Genomic DNA, 22,586 nt, shown 5'->3' on the forward strand with positions numbered 1-22,586 from the left:
AACCTCTCTCCCACCAGAGAAATCCAGCATATAAACAAAAGGATGGTCTATAAGTGACAACTTGGAAAACAAAACCCAAAGTGATTTCTAAGTAAAAAGGTAAAGTAAGGAAAAAAAAATCTGTCAGTATTCCAAAGTAAAGACCTGGACATGGGCAGTCAGGCCCTAGAGACCAAGGTTAGCTTAAAACTGTAAAGCATTCCACATTTCCTCAGCACCTTTGAAAATACTGGTTTAATATTCTTTAAGGACATGTAGCCATAGTTAAAGCACTAAACTTATTACCTCAGGAATACTATGCTTCTGGCTCCATGACTTACATCCTTGTGGAACCTTTAATCACATTTTCTTCACTACAAATTTTAAGCTAATATACACTCTCTCACACATCACACTTCATCTTTATACACACAACCATCCTGAATTTTCTTTCAAAAATACACTATTAAATAGTGTACTTAATACAGAAAATAGCCACAGGCAGTTTACAAACCCATTCCTATTTCATCTTACCTCTTGTCTGGGTCACTCTCCTATTAATTTTTAGTCTTTCAGCATATATACCAGAGTATATTGCTTCTGTGTGATTTACTGTATGAAAGCCAGCTGCTTTAAGAACAATGTGCATTACCCACTGGAGTTGCATGGGCTCAAAAGGATTAAGTTGCCACTGATTCTAACCTTTTGCAGAATCAGACATTGTGCATGTTGACAGTGGTTTAAAGGGTCTGCTTTGCTGCCTTCAAAACAAAAATCCCCATTTAAGTTTTGTTTTCTAAAAGAAAAACTAAAAAGGATTAACTGAAACCAAAAGAAAACTATTTTACAGCACTTATTTTGTTAATTTAAAAACCAACATGCTGTAAAATAATTACACCATACACACACACATACACACATGAAATCATCCAGAACATAACCCCCAACCTCCAAAAAAAAAAAGTCAAATCAACAAATCAAAGTTTTTATTTGCATGGCCAATTATCATCTGTACTCTTTGCAACTTTAATATCCCTTTAACATGTTCTAAGCTTTTGTTGTACAGGGAATAAAGCTGCAACACTGCAAACTTCCTTCCACAGCCACTCCCACAACACCTAAACATGAAACATGTAACAAATGACAACAGCACAAACAAATACTAAGTTCCACCATTCAACACAGTTCATGACAGTGTCTTTAGGGTTCAGTTGAAAGGGAGTAAACTTCTAAAAAGAGGGTCATTCTCCTTTCCCCCTGATTTTATAACGTTGGTGGTTTTAATCCGTATTTCTTTGCAACTTCTGTCTGGGCATGGGCAGCATCACAGAGTGAGTACAGATGAGCCATCTCCATTTCTGATTTGGCCAGGTTAATAGCTTTGTTGAACATATCAATGGCTTTCTCCATGTTTCCTCTAAAAGAACAATTTTAAATGTTTCACATCCAACAAGCATTTCACAGAATACAATGAAGTGTCTGACCACCCAGTTTCATGATTTAAAAAAAATGGTTCTGTGTAAGAAACAAAATAGTGCCTAGCACACAGGAAGCAATGAGTATCAGCTACTATTACAAATACTATGTACTTACATTATACCTTTTGTAGTATTTATTTACAGGTAAGGACAGTGAGACTAGAGAAATTAAATGACTTATTTGAAATTATAATCTTGTCTGGTTCCTAAATTCTGTGTATTTCTATACTACATAGGCTCCTTTAGAAAGCAGTGACGTAACTTCAGAGAACATTAATGGTATTCAGGGGCCTTCACTCTGTGAACTCCTCTTCTTTCCCCTCAACTTTTACCACCATACTCCCACCTGTGCACCTCCACTCCAGTTACACAGGATCCCCCAGGCCCCTGGCTCTCCTACCTACACATTATACTAAGATGATTTATGGCATCTCTGCCTGACTCTAATTAAATCCTCACTGTTCTAAGGCCCAGTTCAAATACAATATCCTTATGAAAAATATCTTCCCCTTCTGTCCCCAGTCTTCCCATAGACATATTATCATTCTGTGCAAGTCAGATGAATATATATTCATATTCTTAACTACATCCTTAATAGGCACTTCTCAATTTCCAGAACCTAGTACAAAGCCTGGTAATTAGTACCTGTTTTTGAGTAAATGGATGAATATGCTTGGTCAAAAAAAATGTAATTTACCTCTTACAGTCTAGATGTGGTTAGGCTTTACATACTTGCCAAGAACCAAGAACTGTTTTAATTTGTCTTACCCATGTATACATGAATATATGCTTGTAATCTTACAATAAATAAACTCTTAAGAAATATAACAGACCTCTGGGGTGACTGTAGTTAACCTCCTATCACAACATCTGGCTATATTAAAGACTTGTTTTTTAAAAAATAACTAAGAGGTCATGTTTGCTTATTAGGTAGACAATAGACTGGCTAAATCCTAGGATAATGAGCAATCTGATTCATTTATTTACATTCATTTACTTATTTGTAAGGTAGGATTTAGAATGGATTCCTTACAGTATAATTAATATACCAAGAAAACCCATCAAAATGTGTATCAGGGGGTCTTAACCCAGGCTCTACAAATAACTTTATAGCCTTCCTCAAAAAAGATTAAGAACCAGTATCCCATCCTATCCTAGTGCAAGAATATTCACATTAACAAACGGGCAAATAAATAATATTTACATGTAATTTTCACAAATTTCATCAGCCTATATCTATTCTGCCCACTAAAAAGAGAGGACCCAGGAGGGGCTGAATGACAGGGAGTTAAGATAATCCCTGTCGATTCCTGTAAGATCAGTTAATTTGGTATTAGTGAAATACAGGAGCTATTATCCTATCCAGACTACTAGATCATCATGTAACCCTGCTAACCAGTTTGGGCATCAGTTTCTACACTCTTTAAGTTAAAATGAAGATCATATACTCCCTACATTTATAAGGACTGGGATAAAGATCATCTGAAATAAAATTTGGAAAAACACCCAAGCAAGCTTCAGTACCTGACCTAGAGTAGATACTCAAATGGACAGCAATGCCACTATTAAGTGTATATGACACTAAATTCTATGGCATAAACAGCTGTCACCTGTTAATGGTGGTCCCCAAATGCAACGCTGGAAAGATATTTTCACAAAACAAGAAGTTATGAGCAGTAAGAGTTGCAAGAAGTCTTATCTAGCTCCCTGATTTTTAAGAAAACTTATGGGCTCAGGGATCATGTGTCAACATGTCCAGTTACTTGGCTGGTTGCTTATTTGAGGCAGGATCTAGATCTTCCCGTATTCTGGGAGGAACCCTTATGCTGCACTGCACTGTACTGCCTAAGCACACTCAGGTATTTTTTCCTCCAACAGAAATACTATAGGTGAAAAGAGGGAAGAACACATAAGAGATACTAGAGAAAGATCAAATTTTCCTTTCTAATGCATATGCTTGACTTAAAACTTTTTAAGTGTAACTTTTACAGGAAAAAATGAAAGAAGGCAAATCAAAGTTATATAGCTTTGAGGGAAGCTTCCTTCAAAAGGCATATTAAGAATTTAATGGATATTGACAATAACCTATTTGTAATGAGAAGAATGAAAAGATAACTATCTATGGAGCTGACTTAAATTTCCTTACAACAAGCTATAGAAGTTACCTTTGCACTTCAATAGTTCCCATGGTTTCATATGCAAAATCACATTTATTGTCAATTTCAATAGCCTTGCTGATGAGCTCCAAACCTCTATCCAGATCTTGCTTCCACTGAAGCTGAAGTAAACTGCAAATGCAACAAGGCAGTCAGATGTAACTATGGCATAGTATCCACAGGAATATAAGCATGCGACTCCATTTCTGCCCTCAATGAATTTACAAGGAAAAACAATCTAAAACAGTATATAATCAGCATTAATTTTTCCCCCTCAATTATATAATTGTTTTATAGTCCAAATTCCTTATTATAAAAAAAGTGTCCAAAGCTCTAGACTCTTATTACTAACTTACCTTGCAAAGCTGCTTTACTTTTTCTACAGTTTTTTTTGAAAATGATAAGTACATAAGGACTGGAAAAACTTATTTTGATATAGGTAACATCTGAAAGGATGTTCAGAACTGAAATCTTTATAGAGTGAAAACAGTATATTTACCAACTGCTGTGTAAGAATGAAACATAAAATTTTAAAAATTAACAATGAAGCATCTACAGCATTAAGAAATTTGTCAGTTAACTCACTGATACTATCAGTTCCCCCACTTCCTTTCTTAATGACCAGAAGATATCCATATTACATGCAAGATACACAGTTTCTTACAGAAACAAAGAGGTATACAAAAACATACATACCCTTTATGAACATATGTTGTGGCATTATCTGGTTCCAAATCAATACATTTATCATACATATCATCAGCTTTACCAAACTGTTGTTGATCTGTTAATGCCTATGTGAGGAGATAACTTCAGTTATATTAAGGTAACTGTCAGCCTAAGCAATTAAAAGTATATTGTTCACTAATTAAAATTTACTTAACTTATCCATTCATTACCAACTTAAATGTTACATCTTTATTTAACAAAGCACTGTTGTAAATATGAACTCTTACCTGTTCTTTCTTTTTGTCAAGTGGTTACATACAACAGCAGATGATCTCATACAATGGATACCAGAGAAAGTCCCACTTTTAGTGCCAATTCCAGTTCTACTATCAGTTTCCCACAGGTACACTCAAGTCACTTATTCATAATTTATGATAATATCATAAGGGACTTATTTTTAAAGACAGTACTCATTTGGAAGAATAAATTCAGTTATGTGGTAACTATTATGAGTCATTCCTTAAAAATGTTAATAAAAAGAGGTGCATGGGTGACTCAGTCATGAAGTGCCTGCCTTTGGCTCAGGTCATGATTCCAGTGTTGTGGGAGACAGCCCCATTTCCGGGCCCCTGGTTCAGCGGGGAGCCTGCCTCTCCCTCTTCAGCTTCCCTGTGCTTGTGTTCCCTTTCTTGCTATCTCTATCATAAATAAATAAAATCTTTAAAAAAACAAAAAGTTGCTGAAAGAAAAAAAAAAAAAGGCAGCTACTGTCAACTATTTTAGGGCAAATCCCATGGCAGAAATGAAATGCTTGCTTTTATGGATACCAGTTCACACTGAACCTAACTTTGAGACTTGGCCTGCATCTAAGCTCAAACTTGAGAGTTAAAAAAAGTTACATTATATCTAACTATTTATATATAATGTAACATATATATGTTATTTCATGAAGTAAAAATCACAAGGGTGAAAGGACAGAAATTTTACACTAGTAACATTAGTGCTGATAAGAAGATAGCTCAGTAAGCCATAGCTATTCTGAAGGCAGCATAGTGACAGGGAAAAACGCAATTAGAAAAGCTCCCAGGGCGCTTGGGTGGCTCAGTCATTAAGTGTCTGCCTTCGGCTCAGGTCATGATCCCAGGGTCCTGGGATCCAGCCCTGCATCAAGCTCCCTGCTCAGCAGGAAGCCAGCCTGCTTCTCCCTCTCACTGCCCTTGCTTGTGTTCCCTGTCAAAAAAATAAAATCTTAAAAAAAAAAAAATGCATGGAAGAAATTAAAAACAACTTTCAGAAAGGTTTGGAGGTAGGAATCTATCAGAGACGGTCATTTTTATTTTTATTTTTAATTAAAAAAATTTTTTTGAAGATTTTGTCAGAAAGAGAGAGAGAGTAGGAGTGGCAGGCAGAAGGAGAAGCAGGCTCCCCACAGAGCAAGAAGCCCAATGCAGGACTTGATCCCAGCTGAGCCACCCAGGTGTCTCATGGTCATTTTTTTTTAAATTTTTTTAAAGATTTTATTTATTTCTTTGACAGAGATCACAAGTAGGCAGAGAGGTAGGCAGAGGGGGAGGGGAAAGCAGGCTCCCCACTGAGCAGAGAGCCCGATGTGGGGCTCGATCCCAGGACCCTGAGATCATGACCTGAGCTAAAGGCAGAGGCTTAACCCACTGAGCCACCCAGGAGCCCCCCATGGTCATTTTTAAATGTCTCCTACTTCTGTTATGTTTGGGGTAGCAGAAAAACACTTCTTTGGAATAAAAAAGAATAAGGGAAGATATTACACAGCATACTGAGATATCTGGTTTATGAATATCTCAAAAGCAACTTTCAACGTAAAGACTAAGAGAAAACATTCTGAGATCATTTACCTACAGAACAAAGTCTAACTGTGGCTGTAAGAAGCTAACCATTTTCATTCAAATGGGTGACTTAAAATTAGTAAAGTTTTCAAAGACTTCAGACTACAATTAAAAAGTGAAAATAATTTAAGTGTACATTCTCCTTTCCATACCTTCAATCCTAAAGCAAGGAAAGGTTTCAGATTTGGCAAACCACAGAGGAATTAAAATGAGCTGTTCAGCCTATCTAACCATTTAAAAGGATAGTGATCTAAATAGGAAGAAAAGCCTTTCCATCACATTCTTCCTACCAACTGCACAGAGTAAATTTTCCTCAGGTAATTAACTTTTGCTAATCCAATCCAAATGAACACTTGAGGGAAATACTCAACTTAAGCTTCCCCATGTTGAGTTTAGGGCTAGGGTTCTCAAACTGTATTAATACAGGAGTCACTCCTAAGATGATTCAAGACCGTTTTGGAGCCAGGAGAATCAAAACAGGAACAAAGCCATTCATGTTCACAGAAGCTGCAACCAGGGAAGAACTGTTCTCTAATTTCCAAACTGAAATTCAGCATATAAATGCAGTTCCTTAAAAAGACTGGAAACTGGGAGCCCTGCTGCCTCATTCAGTGAAGCACACAACTCTTGAATTTGGGGTTTTGAGTTCGAGCCCCATGTTGGGTACAGAGATTACCTCAAAATGAAATCCTTAAGGGGCACCTGCATGGCTCAGATGGCTAAGCTTCACTCTTGACTTTAGCTCAGGGCTGTGAGATCAAGCCCTGAATCAGGCTCTTCAGGGCATACAGCCTGCTTGAGATGCTCTCCCTCCACCTTCTCCCTCTGCTCCTCCCCCACCTCTAAAAAATAAAATTTTGGAAGAAAAAAAAAGCCAACTGAAAAAATATGAAAAATCACATTTACCTGAGCATACAGTGCATAGCCTTCAGCACACCTTGGAAATTTCTTTATGACCTCTTCAAAACCTTTCATAGCTGCTTGGATTTGTGAAGAATTGTTTCCCGTATATGCCTGGCGATACTGTTTAAAACAATCAAAACAGGTCTGTCAAATCAAGAACTCAAAAACTTACGGAATTTAACATATTACAAAAGTCACACAAGATCACATAAATATTTCCAGAAAAGCAGGTGATTTGCTAACCTAATTTGCTGCATCTAAAAGGGTTCCAAGGAAATATCTCCGGAGCGGGGATCCATAGGCTATGAACAACTATGACTTCATTGCCATTATACAATTTCAAGATGTTCATTAATCTAGAAGAAGGCATACTAACTTGTAAGAAGTTAACTTTGCATATAAATGGGGGAGTTTTAAATCTAATATAATTTATTACACTTTACCAAAGCTACTATTAAGCTTCATCTAATAACATTTTTCATCCACAATTTAAATGTGCTTGTGACCAATTTCTTTCTTTAAAAAGTCATTTAGGATTCAGGCTACAGGGTTAACCGGAATACCTCATTTCACTAAAAATGAACTTATTTTAGTTGATTTTCAGCTTTGTGTTTCTAAATATTAACAATGTGAGATTAGAGAACAGTTATTTGGTATGATTTAAGAGTATTTCCTCAAATGCTTTTGTTTTTTTTTGTGCTAGCTTATGGTAAAAAAAAAAAAACAAAACAAAACAGGGAGAACAGTGCTGTTTAGGGGAGCATGAAATCAGGGAGAAACATCTATCAAGATGAACTCAAATAAAACATCCAGAGGAATACAGGAGCAATACCTCAATAAGCAAATACACTTCTATTTCCCAAAACACATTTTTCCCTTGTAGTCATCCTCTGGGGGAAAAAGAGATGATGGTTTTGTAGACAGTGAGATACTTTTTTTGTTAACAATGGGAAATAAAAATGATGTTTCGGAAAACACAATATAAAGTAGAACCTACCAATGCAAAACATTTCTGAGCTTGTGCCAGAGCTGACTCAGGTCTTAATCTAATACATTCATCAAAATCTGCGACTGCTTCTTCAACTTGATCAAGCAGTATTTTCAGCTAAGAAAACAAAACAAAACAAAACACACACACACAATATACACAATGCAAAATAACAGGCACACCAGTTGAGTACAGTGTCTCTTATCATGGTTTAGCATCATGCTATGCATGTAGTAGTTATTCAGTATAGAATTACTTTCTAGAAACAGTGAACTAGAAAATCCTATCATTTATTTATTTTTTTTAAAGATTTTACTTATTTATCTGACAGAGAGAGAGAGATGGTGAGGGAGAGAATACAAGCAGGGGGAGTGGGAGAGGGAGAAGCAGGCTTCCTGCCAAGCAGGAAACCCGATGTGCGGCTTGATCCCAGGACCCTGGGATCACGACCTGAGCCGAAGGCAGACGCTTTTTCTGTTATTATATGGAGAGCCTATACATTCCACCCTAATGCATTTCAAGAAACCATCCATGTTAAACAGATAATAAAGCCATGTGTTCCCCAGGTGAGGCTGAAACTGGGAATGGTTTTCATCACTACATATCCTTACTAAAAATCAAACATGCATATTATAAAACTCCATTCAGAAGAGATTTTTTGGTACTATTTGGATAGTCCAGGACAAAATCTCCTTACAGCAAGAAGCCCACAGAAATTACCCTGTTGATTCTAGCATTAACTCAAAATGTTCAATAAATTTTTCAGTGTCACTGAAAACCTAAGAGCCAGAAATACCTGAAACCAAACTTGAACTGGCAGGCCAACATCTGTAGGCTTCTCTCTCTCTCTCTTTTTTTTTAAATAAGCAAATACCAAAATTCAAAGGACAAATATTTAAGATGGGACTAAATAAATGCCAACCCAAACTATAACACTATACTTTGTTCACAGCGATCAGAAATGATACAAGGAAACTTATGATAACATTCTCAAAAATGGTATCATGTTCCTCAATCCAAAGGTCAGAACTCCTGATAAGAAAATTAATTTACCTGTCCTCGGTGGTGATAAACATCTGCATTTTGAGGATCAATGTCAGCAGCCATGTTAAAATCCTGAGTAGACAGCAAAGGCTGCTGCTGTTGCATGTACATGCTGCCTCTTTTGATAAGAGCATTTGCTCGAAGCTACATAACCAAAATGAGAAAAGGTTTGTCATTACTAGAATTTAGTCTTTTAAAAACAGTCTTTTTTGAAGTCTAATTCACACATCAAAAGCTCATCATTTAAAAGCGTACAAGTCAGTCATTTTTAATATATTCACAGAGCTGTGTAGCCATCAGCACTAATTCCAAACATTTCCATCACCCCCAAATGAAACCTCATACACATTAGCAGTCATTCCCCATTTCCTTCCTAATCTTCAGCCTCTGGAAACCAATCTACTTTCTATTTCTACAGATCTGTATGTTCTGAACATTCACATAAATGGAATTGTACATTATGTGGCCTTTCTGTGTCTAGCTTCCTTCATTTAACATAAGGTTTTCAAGGTTCATCTATGTTATAGCGTGTGTCAATATGTTATTCTTCTCTATGGCTGAATAATATTCCACTGTGAAGACAGACCACAATTTATCTGTTTATCGGCTGATGAACATCTGAGTTGCTTCCACTTTTTGGCTATTATGAATAATACTGCTATGAACATTCATGTACAAGTTTTTGTGTTGATATATATATTCATTTCTCTTGGGTATATACTTTAGAGGGGAACTGCTGGGTCATATGGTAACTCAATATATTTAAATTTCTGAGGCACTCCCAAACTGATTTCCAGAGGGACTTTACCATTTTACATTTCTACCAGCAATGTGTAAGAGTTCCAATTTCTCCATATCCTCACTAATACTTTTAACTGTCCATCTTTATGATTACAGCCATCTTGGTGGGTATAAAGTGAAACCTCATTGTAATTTTGGTTTTCATTTCCCTGTGGCAAGTGATCCTGAACATCTTTTCATATTCTTATTGACCATTTATATATTCTTCAGAGAAAGTCTGTTCAGATCTTTGACCTATTTTTAAATTGGGTTCTACTGTTGAGTTCTGTATATATCCTGGATAAAAGCACCTTATTGGATATATGATTTGTGAATATCTTCTCCCATTCTGTGGAGTGTGTTTTCTCTTTCTTCATGGTATCTTTTGAATTACAATGTTTTTAGTTTTGATGATTTTTGTATTGTTGCTATATCTAAGGAATCATTGCCTAATCCAAGGTAAGGAAGATTTCCTTCTAAGTTTTCTTCCAAGAGTTTTATAGTTTAACTCTTTCATTTAGGTCTCTCATCCATTTTGAGTTAATTTTTGTACAGGGCATATGATAGTTATCTTTACTACTTGCCATTAAAACAATTAAGTCATGGTCATGAAAGCAAAAAATACGTTTCTTCTCCAAAAAAAAATTTTGAGACAACAGTACATGTAAATTTTCTTTCAATGAAACAAATAAGAATACCCCCATAATTATAACAAAACCAGAAGATATTTGTAATCACTAGGAAATAAAATGCAAAGTCATATTACTAGGGTATCTTCAACTTGAAAACCTCATTTTGAAAGGAACTTCTAACAAATACTTAGTTGTAATGCCTTTTGTTTATAAGAGGTTAAGATAGTTTATTAAATACTTAGGCCTTGAAAACAACTTTTAAAATCCACAGAATACATGAATGATTCATTTGGAGGTAAAAAAAAGTCAGAATTTAGTGAGGAAACAAACAACAGAGATGTTAACAAACTAATAAATGAATTTAGTTAATTGGTAGCTAAGCTCTGTCTTATTAAAACACTGAGTAGAAGGCTCATATAATTCAACATATCCCCTTAAATCTTAATTATGAAAATAATTATATACACATAAAAAAGCTGTTATATACACATTATATACACATAAATTATATACACATAAAAAGCTGTTCCAACCACACAACTATAGAAATTTTTGATCTACTTCAGTATATCTCTATACCGTATTTTTAGAACCCATTTTTAAATTCATGTAACATAAAATCTTTCAGATTAAATGTGCTTTGTTAAATGCATTTTACAATCCTGTACGACCTATAGCATTAATATATCACCCTTACTCCTATCTAAATATAGTCTAATACAGTAGGCAGTGGCTATAAAAGGAAGCTGAGTTACCAGATGCCATAGAAAAAAGAAAGAAATTCCTTTTCTGGTTAAAGATAACTATCACTGATATTTATATTTCAGTTTCACTGTATCAAATCATCATTAGGTGTAGTTGCTTCCAAAATAAAAACAGCCTTTTGGAGAATGGCAACATCAATGTGAAAAATTTAGCAAAACATGCGAAAGCCGCACTTTTTAGTTAATTCTTTTCACACACACACATTTTAAGAGGTACCTTCACATTAGCTTCTTTCAAACTGATGACTTTATCTAAATCTGGTTTGGCCGCATTGGCATTGCCAATAAGCAGGTAGAAGGTAGCTCGTAGTAATAATGCTTCTGCCATGTATTTGCCTTGAGCATCTATTTCTTTTGAGCATTCACTTATTATTTTATCATAGTTTTCTTCTTCCATATACTGTTTGGCCCTTAAATATCCAGAACTGGAAAAAAAAATGAACATAGGAAATTATTTACTAAGAAAGGATCAAATGCTGAAACTTGCCACACTTAGCATTACTAGAGTTAAGCAACTGCCCACTTCCCCTTAACGTTCCAGTGTAGGACTGGAATGGGGCAGTGGGGAGAGGGATAACAGATCAGGCTCCCTGATGTGGACTGGGATTTTTCTTGATGTCTTGGGAAGTTTAAAAAAAGGGTTAACAGCAGAATCAACAGCAGAAACCTAGGGTTACTGCCTAGGCTTCAGCATTTATGTATGTTAAAAGATGAACTAATGACTGACTGATCGGCAACTTGGACAAGGATCTGGTCTTATTCACCTTCAAACATATGGCACACTGATGTCACTCAGCAGTTATTTTATGACCAACAGAAAGAAAAGAGAAATAAGAGATAATTAAGTTTAGGTCACAAGCGAAGAGACATGACCCAATCTGTGCTTGGTAAAGAACACTCTGTTGCGGAAAATGCACTGTAAAAGAGCAAGACGGGAGGCAGAGAATTATCAAGGGCTCTCATCCAGAAGCTGTGTTGTTTCACCTAAATAAACAGACCCAGAATGAACAGGTGGAAATATCAAAGAAGGAAATTTAAAGGAAGAGTCTTCTATTAAGTACGACATTTAAAAAACCACACTTTCTTTTCAAAATACATGATTATTCTTCTAACATCATTATTCTTCTAAGATGATAACTTTTACTGAGGATGCTTGTAGAAGGGATTTTTTTTTATGTGAAAAGGAAATTTATACTAACTAACCTCTATGGGGTCTTACAAATATAAGGTTCCATAAGTTAGAGTACATTTTCTCATTTCATTTGTTATACGTCCTAAGTAGAGAAAACTGGCAAGCAATTTAAACTATATCAGTCAAAATCTTATAAACTCTCTTAATTTATATTAATTAATAATTACATTCTAATATTCCCCGCATTTTAACTTCATTGTAGTTTTTCTAGCAAGGACTATTCCCTAACCTGAAGAAGAAATTACTGGCATTGCCTTAAACATTTACTTCTCAACTACAATTTTCTGAAAAGACTGTGTATCAACTAACTAAAGTTTGAATATCTGGATACAATAATGCATAGTATCTTTCCTTAAAAGGTGGCCAACAATGGTTGAAAAATTAGACAAAAATCAAAAGCAATGTTTCCTCAAACTTTCCAATATGCTATAGATGCAAAACTGTGTTTTGCTACAGAAACAATATTCCCATTTTTCTAGAACTCATGAAAAAATGCCATGTTGGTAGTAATGTTGTACCTTCTCTTAGAAAGGAGAGCCAGCTTTACCACCAAAACACAATACTGATAAATATAAATGGACAAGCAGACTATGTGACTTACATACCACATCACATGACTTGACCTCCAGTTGTAAACATAGCATCTTGTACTTTGGTTTCTATTCTCTATAGAAGCAAACACAAGAAGCCCAAAGAATGGCTAGGCAAACAGAAAACAAAAAACTCTGAAGGAAGTCACTCTTCAGGGCACTCCTAAGCTCCTCATAGTTTACAATATTCCCTGCACTAAAACATCTGGATGTTGAGCTACATGACAATTTTCAAGTTAGTGCCCTTGTTCCAATAGAGTCAACCACTTGACTCACTGGGAATCCTCTTGAGAATATCAGGTAGGAATATACAGATACAATGCTTGATATACTTACTTTTCTTTAACTTCTGAGGCCTCTCCTTCTTTGTCTTTATCTTCATCAGACTTCTCTCCTTTAAGCATGGGCTGAGAAATAATATCATCTGTGAAGGAACTGAAGTAAGATTTGATAAACTGTGGAGATGGCATCAGAGGCTCACGATTCTGAAATATAATCATGTTTAAATACATCAAAATGAGAAAACACTGACCACAGAAGCAGGTACATTTGTATAACACTGAGAATGACTGCTGTAAAAACTGGAATCTCATTCTCAGGTAACTGAAGAATATTAGGGTCCAAACCACAGGACAAGAGACAGTGGAATAGGTAAAGTTACCCGTCCCAAGCAGATTTTAAACGACACCCCTCTGGGACTCTTGGGTGGTGCAGCTGGCTAGGCATTCAACTTTTGTTTTTGGCTCAGGTTATAATCTCAGGGTCATGAGATCGAGCCCCATGTTAGGCTCTGAGCTGAGCATGGAGTCTGCTTAAGACTCTCTCTCCTTCTCCCTCTGCCCTACACACACACACACACACACACACACACACACTCACGCTCTCTCAAATAAATAAATATTAAATGACACTTCCTCTCTTGAAAGATGTAAAGTATCAAGAACCCCTAGGACTACTCACTATAAGTTAAAAAGGTGAAATGTGTAACACAGGAGGCAAATAACTGTTGAGTTAAAAATTACCTCCTTCTAGTGCACCTGGTTGGCTCAGTCAGTAGAGTGTGCAACTCTTGGTCTTGGGTTATAAGTTTGAGTCCCACAGTGGGTGCAGAGATTGCTTAAAAATGAAATCTTAAAAATAAAAATGATCTCCCTCTGGTCTGTCCTAGAAGATCAGCATCTTAATTAACCATTCAAGACCACATCTTACACAGGTGCTGTAATGTTAAGTCTATTTACCACAGGCTTTCATCTGTCCTCCAGTTGTACTGCGTCTCTATTACAGTAAATGCCATCGAAAGTCTGAATGAAATCTTTTTTTTTTTTTTTTAATTTCTCTTAAAGTCGATGGCTCACTTTAAAAAATTAACATATATTATTTGTTTCAGGGGTACAAGTCTGTGAATCATCAGTCTTATGCAATTCACAGCACTCACCATAGCACATACCCTCCCCAATGTCCATCACCCAGCCACCCTGTCCCTTCCCCGCAACCCCCTCTAGCAACCCTCAGTTTGTTTCATGAGATTAAGAGTTTCTTATGGTTTGTCTCCCTCCCCAGTCCCATCTTGTTTAATTTTTTCCTCGCTTCCCCCCAATGACCCTCTGCCCTGCCTCTCAAATTCCTCATATCAGAGATCATATGATAATTGTCTTTCTCTGACTGACTTATTTTGCTTAGCATAATACCCTCCAGTTTCATCCAGGTTGTTGCAAATGGCAAGTTTTTTTTATGGCTGCATCGTATTCCATTGTGTGTGTGTGTGTATACACACACACACACCACATCATCTTTATCCATTCATCTGTTGATGGACATCTACGCTCTTTTCATAGTTTGGCTACTGTGGACATTGCTGTTATAAATATTTGGGTGCACGTGCCCCTTTGGATCCCTACATTTTATCTTTAGGGAAATTTCATTTCTTACTTAAATTACCACTTTTTGGCATGGCAACCTGATTCATAATTATGGAAGTATTTTACTTCTCCTTTTAGTCTGATTAGGATAAAGTTTTAAAGAGGGTAGAGAATAACATGGACATAAGACTCTTATCACATATTTTGGATCTTTTAGCTTAAGAATTCAACTCAAAGATTTTTAAATTGAAATATGACATTTTAGATCATATGCATAACAAATACCATTTCTGTTATTTTGGTAGATTTAATACTTTTATATTTGAAAGAGGAAAAAAAAAAGGAATTTGGCTTTGTAAGTAAATGACCTAATCTAGGATAGATGAGATTGGGAGGGAAGAAAACAGAGGAAATCTAAGGGAAAACCCGTATTTTGGGGGAAGAGATTCAATTTCTTACTCTAGGATTATACAAGTTAATATTTTAAATCAAATGGTCACCCATCAAGTGAAAAGTATGCTTAACTTCAGTATTCACTAAAGACTGTGCATAGGAATATACACTGGCAATCATTTGCCACTTTATAAAGCAGTACCAAAGACTGAGTAAATCATTAACGTCTTTAGTTTACTATTTCCTCCCTGCCTTCCGCAGAGAATTACAAATTTAAAATGAAAACAATGTAAGCAATGGACTTAATAAGTAAATAAGTATCAAAGGAACCAGATACAAATTCTAGCTCTGCCACTTATTAGCCATGTGACCTGGTACATGTCATTTTCAGTTTTCTCATCTCCAGATGGCAATAAAAATACTTGCCTTATTTATCTTACAGGGTTGTTGTAAAAATAAAAACAATAATGTAAAAAGTATTTTGTGGGGTGCTTGGGTGGCTCAGTGGGCTGGGCCTCTCCTTTTGGCTCAGGTCGTGATCCCAGGGTTCTGGGATCAAGGCTCACGTTGGGCTCTCTGCTCAGCAGGGAGCCTGTGTCCCCCTCTCTCTGCCTGCCTCTTTGCCTGCTTGTGATCTCTCTGTTAAATAAATAAATAAATAAAATCTTAAAAAAAAAAAAAGTATTTGTGATTTTGTGTCACAAAGGTGGCATACAAACAAATTAGAAAATCTAAGTGGAGGGGCACCTGGTTGGCTCAAGTTGGAAAAGTGTGTGACTCTTGATCTTGGCGTTGTGAATCTGAGCCTTATGTTGGGTGCAGAGATTACTTAACAAATAAAAACTAAAAAAAAAAAAAAAAAATTAAGTGGAAACTGATTTGGAACCTGTGTAAATGTGGGTTATCTTATCTTATTATTTTCTTACCACCCTGAAGTCCAACCAGTACAATCACTCAACAATAGCATTATATAAATACACACAAGGAAACTAGGCTCCTTCGAGGTTGGGAGTCTATTACATGGTACTTACACAGTGTTTTGAGGAACCTGTTCTAAGAAATGATCAAGGGAAAAAAGGGTTCTAGAGGTTAAAGAGACTGAGAACAACTACACCACTACAGCTACATTTCTTCTGAAGATTCACAATATATCCTAGCACATGAAAGTCTTGCAGTGAAGAAACCTGTTTTAACTGTTTAACTCAGTGAATATTCAGGAGTGCAAAATTAAAAAAAACAAACATACAGCTTACTGAAGTCAATTTAAAAGTTTCCTTCAAGAAAAAAGGAACAACTGCCTTAATATTACTGAAGTTTAGCAGAATACCTCCAGTGATATTTAGTGATGCTTGTGGTAGTCCCATGGCACTCTACTTATAGCCCTCCATGACACTTCATTGTATCATGCCTTTCACACTCATTAATGGTCTCTCTAACTAAACTGTAATTCTGTAAGGGCAAGGACAACAGCTACCCACCCTCCTAAAATTGTTTTGTTCAATAAATGTTTCATGAATTAAGTCATCTGTTACAGACTGCCTAAAACCAGTGCCAATTTACATATTATATCTTTAAAAACCTTAATGATATAGGCAGGAATTGGCAAATTTTTCCTGTAAAAGATGAGATAATAAGTATTTTAGGCTTTGCAGGCCATACAGTCTCTGTCACAACCACTCTACTCTGCTGTTAAAGCTTAAAAGCAGCCAAAAACAATGTCTAGTGCTGTTTCCTAGTTAAAACATTACTTATACAAACAGGGGGCAGACTGGATGTGGCCCATAGGCCTTATTTGGTGACCCCTAATATAGATGAATTCTTTCAGTATCCTCCAGATACCATATTGGATATAGCCTACATTTAACATTCTTATTTTGAAAAGATAAGCCACAAAAGCCTGAGATTACAGGAAAAAAATACAATCCAGATCTAATTTCAGTTGTTACCATTACTATCACATCCAAGTTTAAGCAGTGGAAATTAAAAATGACCCTTCATAATGTATGTTCCCTCTATTGACCAACTCAGACTTACCTTGTATTTTTCTTTGGCTTTCTCTTTTCCAAGAAGTTTAAGAACTTTATCAGCTAACAGCATGCTTTGTTGATTTTGGAACCCTTCTAGTATACATACAGCAGTGACATCTAGAAATGATGGAAAAAATAAAAGTATAAAATTATTGCAAAGATGATCAGCAGCATGAAATGGGCACCATGTTACCACAGAAAGCTAAACCAAATTGATAGCCTGATGTAGCTATCAATTTCATTTCCAATAAATTGATTCTGTTCAATACTTTAGTGTTATATATTCTATAACCAAACTCAAAGCTCATAAATTCATTCCACTTCTCTGGTTATTTGCTTTCCTCACCTGTGAAATCCAAGGGACTATACTGCATGGTTTGTGATGTTTCTCACCACTCTCACATTCTACATAGTAAATAAACAAGGAATCCAGGAAGATTCTCTTCTGGCCAGTACCTAAAGGCCAAATCAATGAAATGTGGCTCTCTCATGTCTGATTCTTTTTATAGGCCTCAGAGTTATTCCTTGTGTCCAAAGCCATCTGGCCAAGAGTTCTCAATTAAATCTGCTGCAAAATAACCATTTTCATCTGGTTATGCCACAGCTCAAGATAAAGTGGTTTCAAAGTTAAAAAATCAGTGGTTCCTAAAACTCTCAACCTTTCAGAATACTCAAACACTGGCTGTTCCCACTCTTTCTGAATTCAGTTTCTCAAACTTCCAAATCCTCCAAACAAGTCAATCTTCTGTATGTTCCCCTGATAACCTGGCTAATCCCAATGCCAATGTCTTTTTCCCATCCCCTTCCTTCTATCTAAAACCCACTTAACCTCCTTCCTACCAATTATTAACTGTTAGTAACTTCAAGGGCTGGCTGAAAACTCAGAATTCTCTTTTCCAAAGCAACTGTCCTTCCACCCATCACCAAAGTACATGACACCACAAAACCTAACTTTTCTAAACATTCTTTAAACCACCCTCACTTGGTAATCCAGACTTTATAAATAAAATGGCTTTTTCCTTTTAAATAATGTTATTAAAAATAGTTTTGGCAAAATCTGATTACTGATGCTTTTAAAGTAATTTAAACTTGCAGAAATCACTTTGGTTAAGCTCCATGTCACCTACAAAAATGTACTTTAAAAGCCAGTGGCCTATATATTGTAATTGAAGTTTTGGAAGCAAATATGGCCAATTAGAGCCCGCAGAATATTTACAGCATTTACTGAGAATGGAAATTCACTTGATCCTTTGTACCAACTACATACTTTCCAATCGGGTATAAAAATCATGTTTGAAAATACCAAGAGCAAAAACCAAATGTTTTCTTTAATGATTCATCTCAAAAGTATTTCACATTTATATAGGATAATCACCGAAAATATGCAGAATCTTAGCAACACTATCACTTACTAAAACCTATTTTCTTATTTCTTATTCATGGAATTGCACTGAGGCTCATTATTTGCCCAGTTAAAAATGTATGGGATGTAAACTTCAAATCTGAATACTAATTTAATTCCATAATTGAGAACAAATACTCAAGTACCAGCAATCTCAATTTAAACTAGAAAACAAATTCTCAGTTAGGGAAGAATCTAACTTTTAAATCCAAGTGATTTCTCTACTCACAAGCAGAGTTTCATATAAATTTATCAATGACTACAAAGCCTTTAGTAATTTTCATATGTAAACACAAAAATACCCTCACCTTCTAAACATTCCTTCTTATTGTCTAGCTTCTCGTGGGCTTTTGCACGTCTAAAGAGAGCTTTCACATATTTGGGATTAAGTTCAACAGCCTTTGTACAATCCTGTGCCACCTCTTTCCATTTTTGCTGTAATTGAAAGTATTAAAAAAAGTCACACTAAAGGAAGCACTGTTCAAGAGAAATCAGTTTTGGAAACTTAACAGGCTGAGTATTAAGAGTCCTAGAACACACAAAATATTCCTAATACATAAAAGGAGCTAATATCCACAATATATTATAACAGCTCATATAAATACCTGTAATAAAGAAAAGCAATCTGGTTTTCAAAAACAGGCATAGGACCTACTTAGGCCATCTTTCTACCACCAAATCTACAAACCTACCTGCATCTCTGTGCTCATATCATCTCCTTCCCTGCTGTTAAAAGTGAGGAAGTGCCCCTCTTCATCAAAGGCCACCTCTCCACCTGTGATCCATATTGTCCCCACTCAAGGACTTCGCCCTGTTCACTGCTTCTCCTTTGCATCTATCTACATCTCTACTAAAGCATTCCCATGAGCATAAAAACACTCACTCCAGTATTTTCCATCTTTAAAAAATCCTCCTTTGATTCTGTAATTCCCTACAGCTACTACCCCACTTCTCAGCTCCTCTTTATTGCCAAACCTCCAAAGAACAGCCTCTCTACTTGATTTCTGTCTACCTCAATGGGTGCTCCTTCTCAATGTCCTTTGCTAAATTCTCCCCCTCCCCCGAGTTCTACACGTGGAACATTCACGGCCTCATCTCTACTCTCTCTCCCTAGGTGATTATATCTATTGTCCTGGCATTATATAAAATCTAAATTTAGATGGTTCTCTTTAGACCAAACCACTCTCCTTAAAATAGACATTTCTTAATTCAACTTCTACTTAGCTGTTTAACTCCTTCCCCATTCTACCATTATTAACATTCCTGCTTTTCATTATCCTTCACGTCCAATACAACAATAGCAAGTCGTTGGTCTCAGCTTTCTTTTATGTTTTACCTAGGCTACTACAACAGCATCCTTATTTGGTCTCCCTGTCCCCACTCTTGCCTCCCTATAATATATTCTTGACAGAACACTGAAAACAATTTTAGAGGATGTTCCTGCCCTACTTAATATCCTTAAGTATTTCCCTTTACACTCAGAATCAAATCCAATCTCCTTACCTTTGCATGGCTTTTTCTCATCTGCCCTCTGCTACCTCTCCAACTGGATCTCTCTATACTCCAGGATCCCTTACAATTCTTTAATCACACCAAACTCCTTCCTGCCTCAGAGCAATTACACATATGGTTTCCTCTATTTCTAACACTGTCTTCTCTACTGTTTTATGTTCCAACCCCATCTCCAGTCATTCCTCTATTAAAGATCAGGTTAATTCTTAAAAGCATTTATGAAAATGTTATTTAGTAGTTTGCTGTTTAGCAAAACTTGAGCTCCATGCATAACTGTTTGCTCTTACAAACCCAGCTCGTACCGCAGTAACCTTCTGTATAGGAAATGGTCCATAAAATTTGGTTGAACAAATAAATGTGCAGAATACAACTGCCCAATAACCACAGAAAAGGACAGTCAACTTTAGCAACATCTTAAGAACTGTAAATTAAAACAATGAGAGACAGTATTTTTCTCCTACGAGAATGGCAAATATTATCAAGACTGAGAATATAAGTTGGTGAGAATGACAGAAAACAAGTATGTTCATATATTATTGTTGGGAGTAGGTACTGATGCTATTTCTTTATATTTCCATTTCTAGAATTTTATTCTTGAATTTTATCCTCCCAAAAGTATACAAAAAATACTTATATGAGAATATTTATTCAAACACTGAATGCAATAGGTAAAATAGGAAACAATCCAAATGTTCATCAATAGGAAGATGTTCTCAGTACACAACTATACAACAGCTACTATATACAGCATTTCAGAAAGAATGACAAATCTGCATGTGCTAAGAAAAACTGCATAAGATATAGTGGCAACTGAAAGAATATGTTACAATAATACATGGTTTCCCTCAACCCCACGTATCGAGACAAAAAGTTGAAATAATAGCCTCAAATTATTGAGAAGGTTGGGGTCACCAGAAACTGTAGCTTTCTGTATCATCTAATTTTATAAAATCTGATATATATAACTTTGGGTTATATTTGTAACCAGCAAAACTAAAATCTATTCTTAAAAAAGTTATGTAATTAAAGGATATGAAAACAAAAAGCCTGTAATTTCAAAACAACTGAAATTGTTCAGAAAATTGATTAGATCTGGCTGGTATTAAATGAAACACTATGCAAATAAAGCAAGCAAAAAGAAGAAAAAAACCCCTAAGATACATACCAACTGTTCAAAGGCAGCAGCTCTGTTTTGATAAAATGTGGAAAGGTCAGCGTTCTTCTCTATAGGGCACAAGCTGATCGCCTCAGTATAGCACTGAATAGCTTGTTCATATTTTCCTGCTTTAAAATATTTGTTGCCTTTGTTCTTGGCTGCTTGGGCTCTATCAAGAGAGTTCTAAAATGAGAGGAAATAACACTTACCAATACACAGGAATAGATTCAGATCAGTGATTAAAACAGTGATAAACTGACAGAAGAAAAATGGGGAGGTAGAGTGGTTGTTTACAGTGTACACTGCTTCATGTAAGTATCTTCATGGGATAAAGTCTCAGTACTAGGATTGCTAAACCAACGGTTTATGTACTTTTTTTCATATTACAAGTTTTTATTTAGTTAACATACAGTGCAATTGGTTTTTGGAGTAGAATTCAGTGATTCAACACTTACATACAACACTCAGTGCTCATCACAAGTGCCCTCCTTAATACCCATCACGCATTTAGTCCATCACCCCACCCCGCCAAGGTTCCTCAATCAACCCTCCGTTTGTTCTCTATCGTTAAGAGTCTCTTATGGCTTGTTTCCCTCTCTTCTTTCTTTTTCCCTTCCCCATTTGTTCATCTGTGTTCTTTCTTACATCCCACAAGGTTTATGTATTTTTAATTTCAAAAAAATTGCTATAATACTTTAAATGTAAAGATCCACTTTCCTGCCATTCCCGTCAAGCAAGAGTTGGGATAGCTAATTTTTACCAGTCTAATGGATTCTCAGTAAGGGGTGATTTTACTGGTTAGGACACATTTCACAATGTCTGGAGACATTTTCAATTGTCACAACTGCAGGAGGCAGGGGTGAATAGCTGCTATTATTAGCCTGGTGGGTAGACACCAGGGATGCTGCTAAACATTCTGTGATGCACAGGACAGCCCCCCAACACAAAGAATTTTCAGATCCAAATGTTATTAGTGCCAAGTTCATTGAAAAACTATGATATAAAGTAATATTCCAATATTTTGATTTGCATTTCCTCATTATTAATGAATCTGAAATTCATGTTTATTGACCATGTTTATGACCATATTGACATGACGTTTCTTATTCTGAAAACCATTTATTCGTGTGCATTGCTATTTTTCTTTTAGGCTTATTGTCAACTGTGTAGAACAGATAATAGAAACACTTTGCCATCTTC

At 35.9% G+C, this 22,586-nt stretch overlaps 1 protein-coding gene across 1 annotated transcript in view; it reads right to left on the bottom strand.

Annotated features, from left to right (window-relative positions):
• Positions 1-950: 950 nt before the first annotated feature.
• TOMM70 (translocase of outer mitochondrial membrane 70) overlaps positions 951-22,586 on the bottom strand; it is a 32,507-nt gene continuing 10,871 nt past the window's right edge. The window contains exons 2-12 of the mRNA XM_080808659.1: positions 21,396-21,569; positions 19,027-19,153; positions 17,324-17,433; positions 13,374-13,522; positions 11,473-11,680; positions 9,089-9,223; positions 8,045-8,152; positions 7,051-7,167; positions 4,310-4,407; positions 3,623-3,745; positions 951-1,396 (exon numbers count right to left, since the gene is read on the bottom strand). Of these exons, the coding sequence (XP_080664785.1) occupies positions 1,243-1,396; positions 3,623-3,745; positions 4,310-4,407; positions 7,051-7,167; positions 8,045-8,152; positions 9,089-9,223; positions 11,473-11,680; positions 13,374-13,522; positions 17,324-17,433; positions 19,027-19,153; positions 21,396-21,569 (1,503 nt within the window). The 3' untranslated portion in view covers positions 951-1,242. The remainder of the gene's footprint in view (positions 1,397-3,622; positions 3,746-4,309; positions 4,408-7,050; positions 7,168-8,044; positions 8,153-9,088; positions 9,224-11,472; positions 11,681-13,373; positions 13,523-17,323; positions 17,434-19,026; positions 19,154-21,395; positions 21,570-22,586) is intronic.

Source organism: Martes martes (assembly GCF_963455335.1).
Source record: "Martes martes genome assembly, chromosome: 1".
Classification (NCBI taxonomy): domain Eukaryota; kingdom Metazoa; phylum Chordata; class Mammalia; order Carnivora; family Mustelidae; genus Martes; species Martes martes.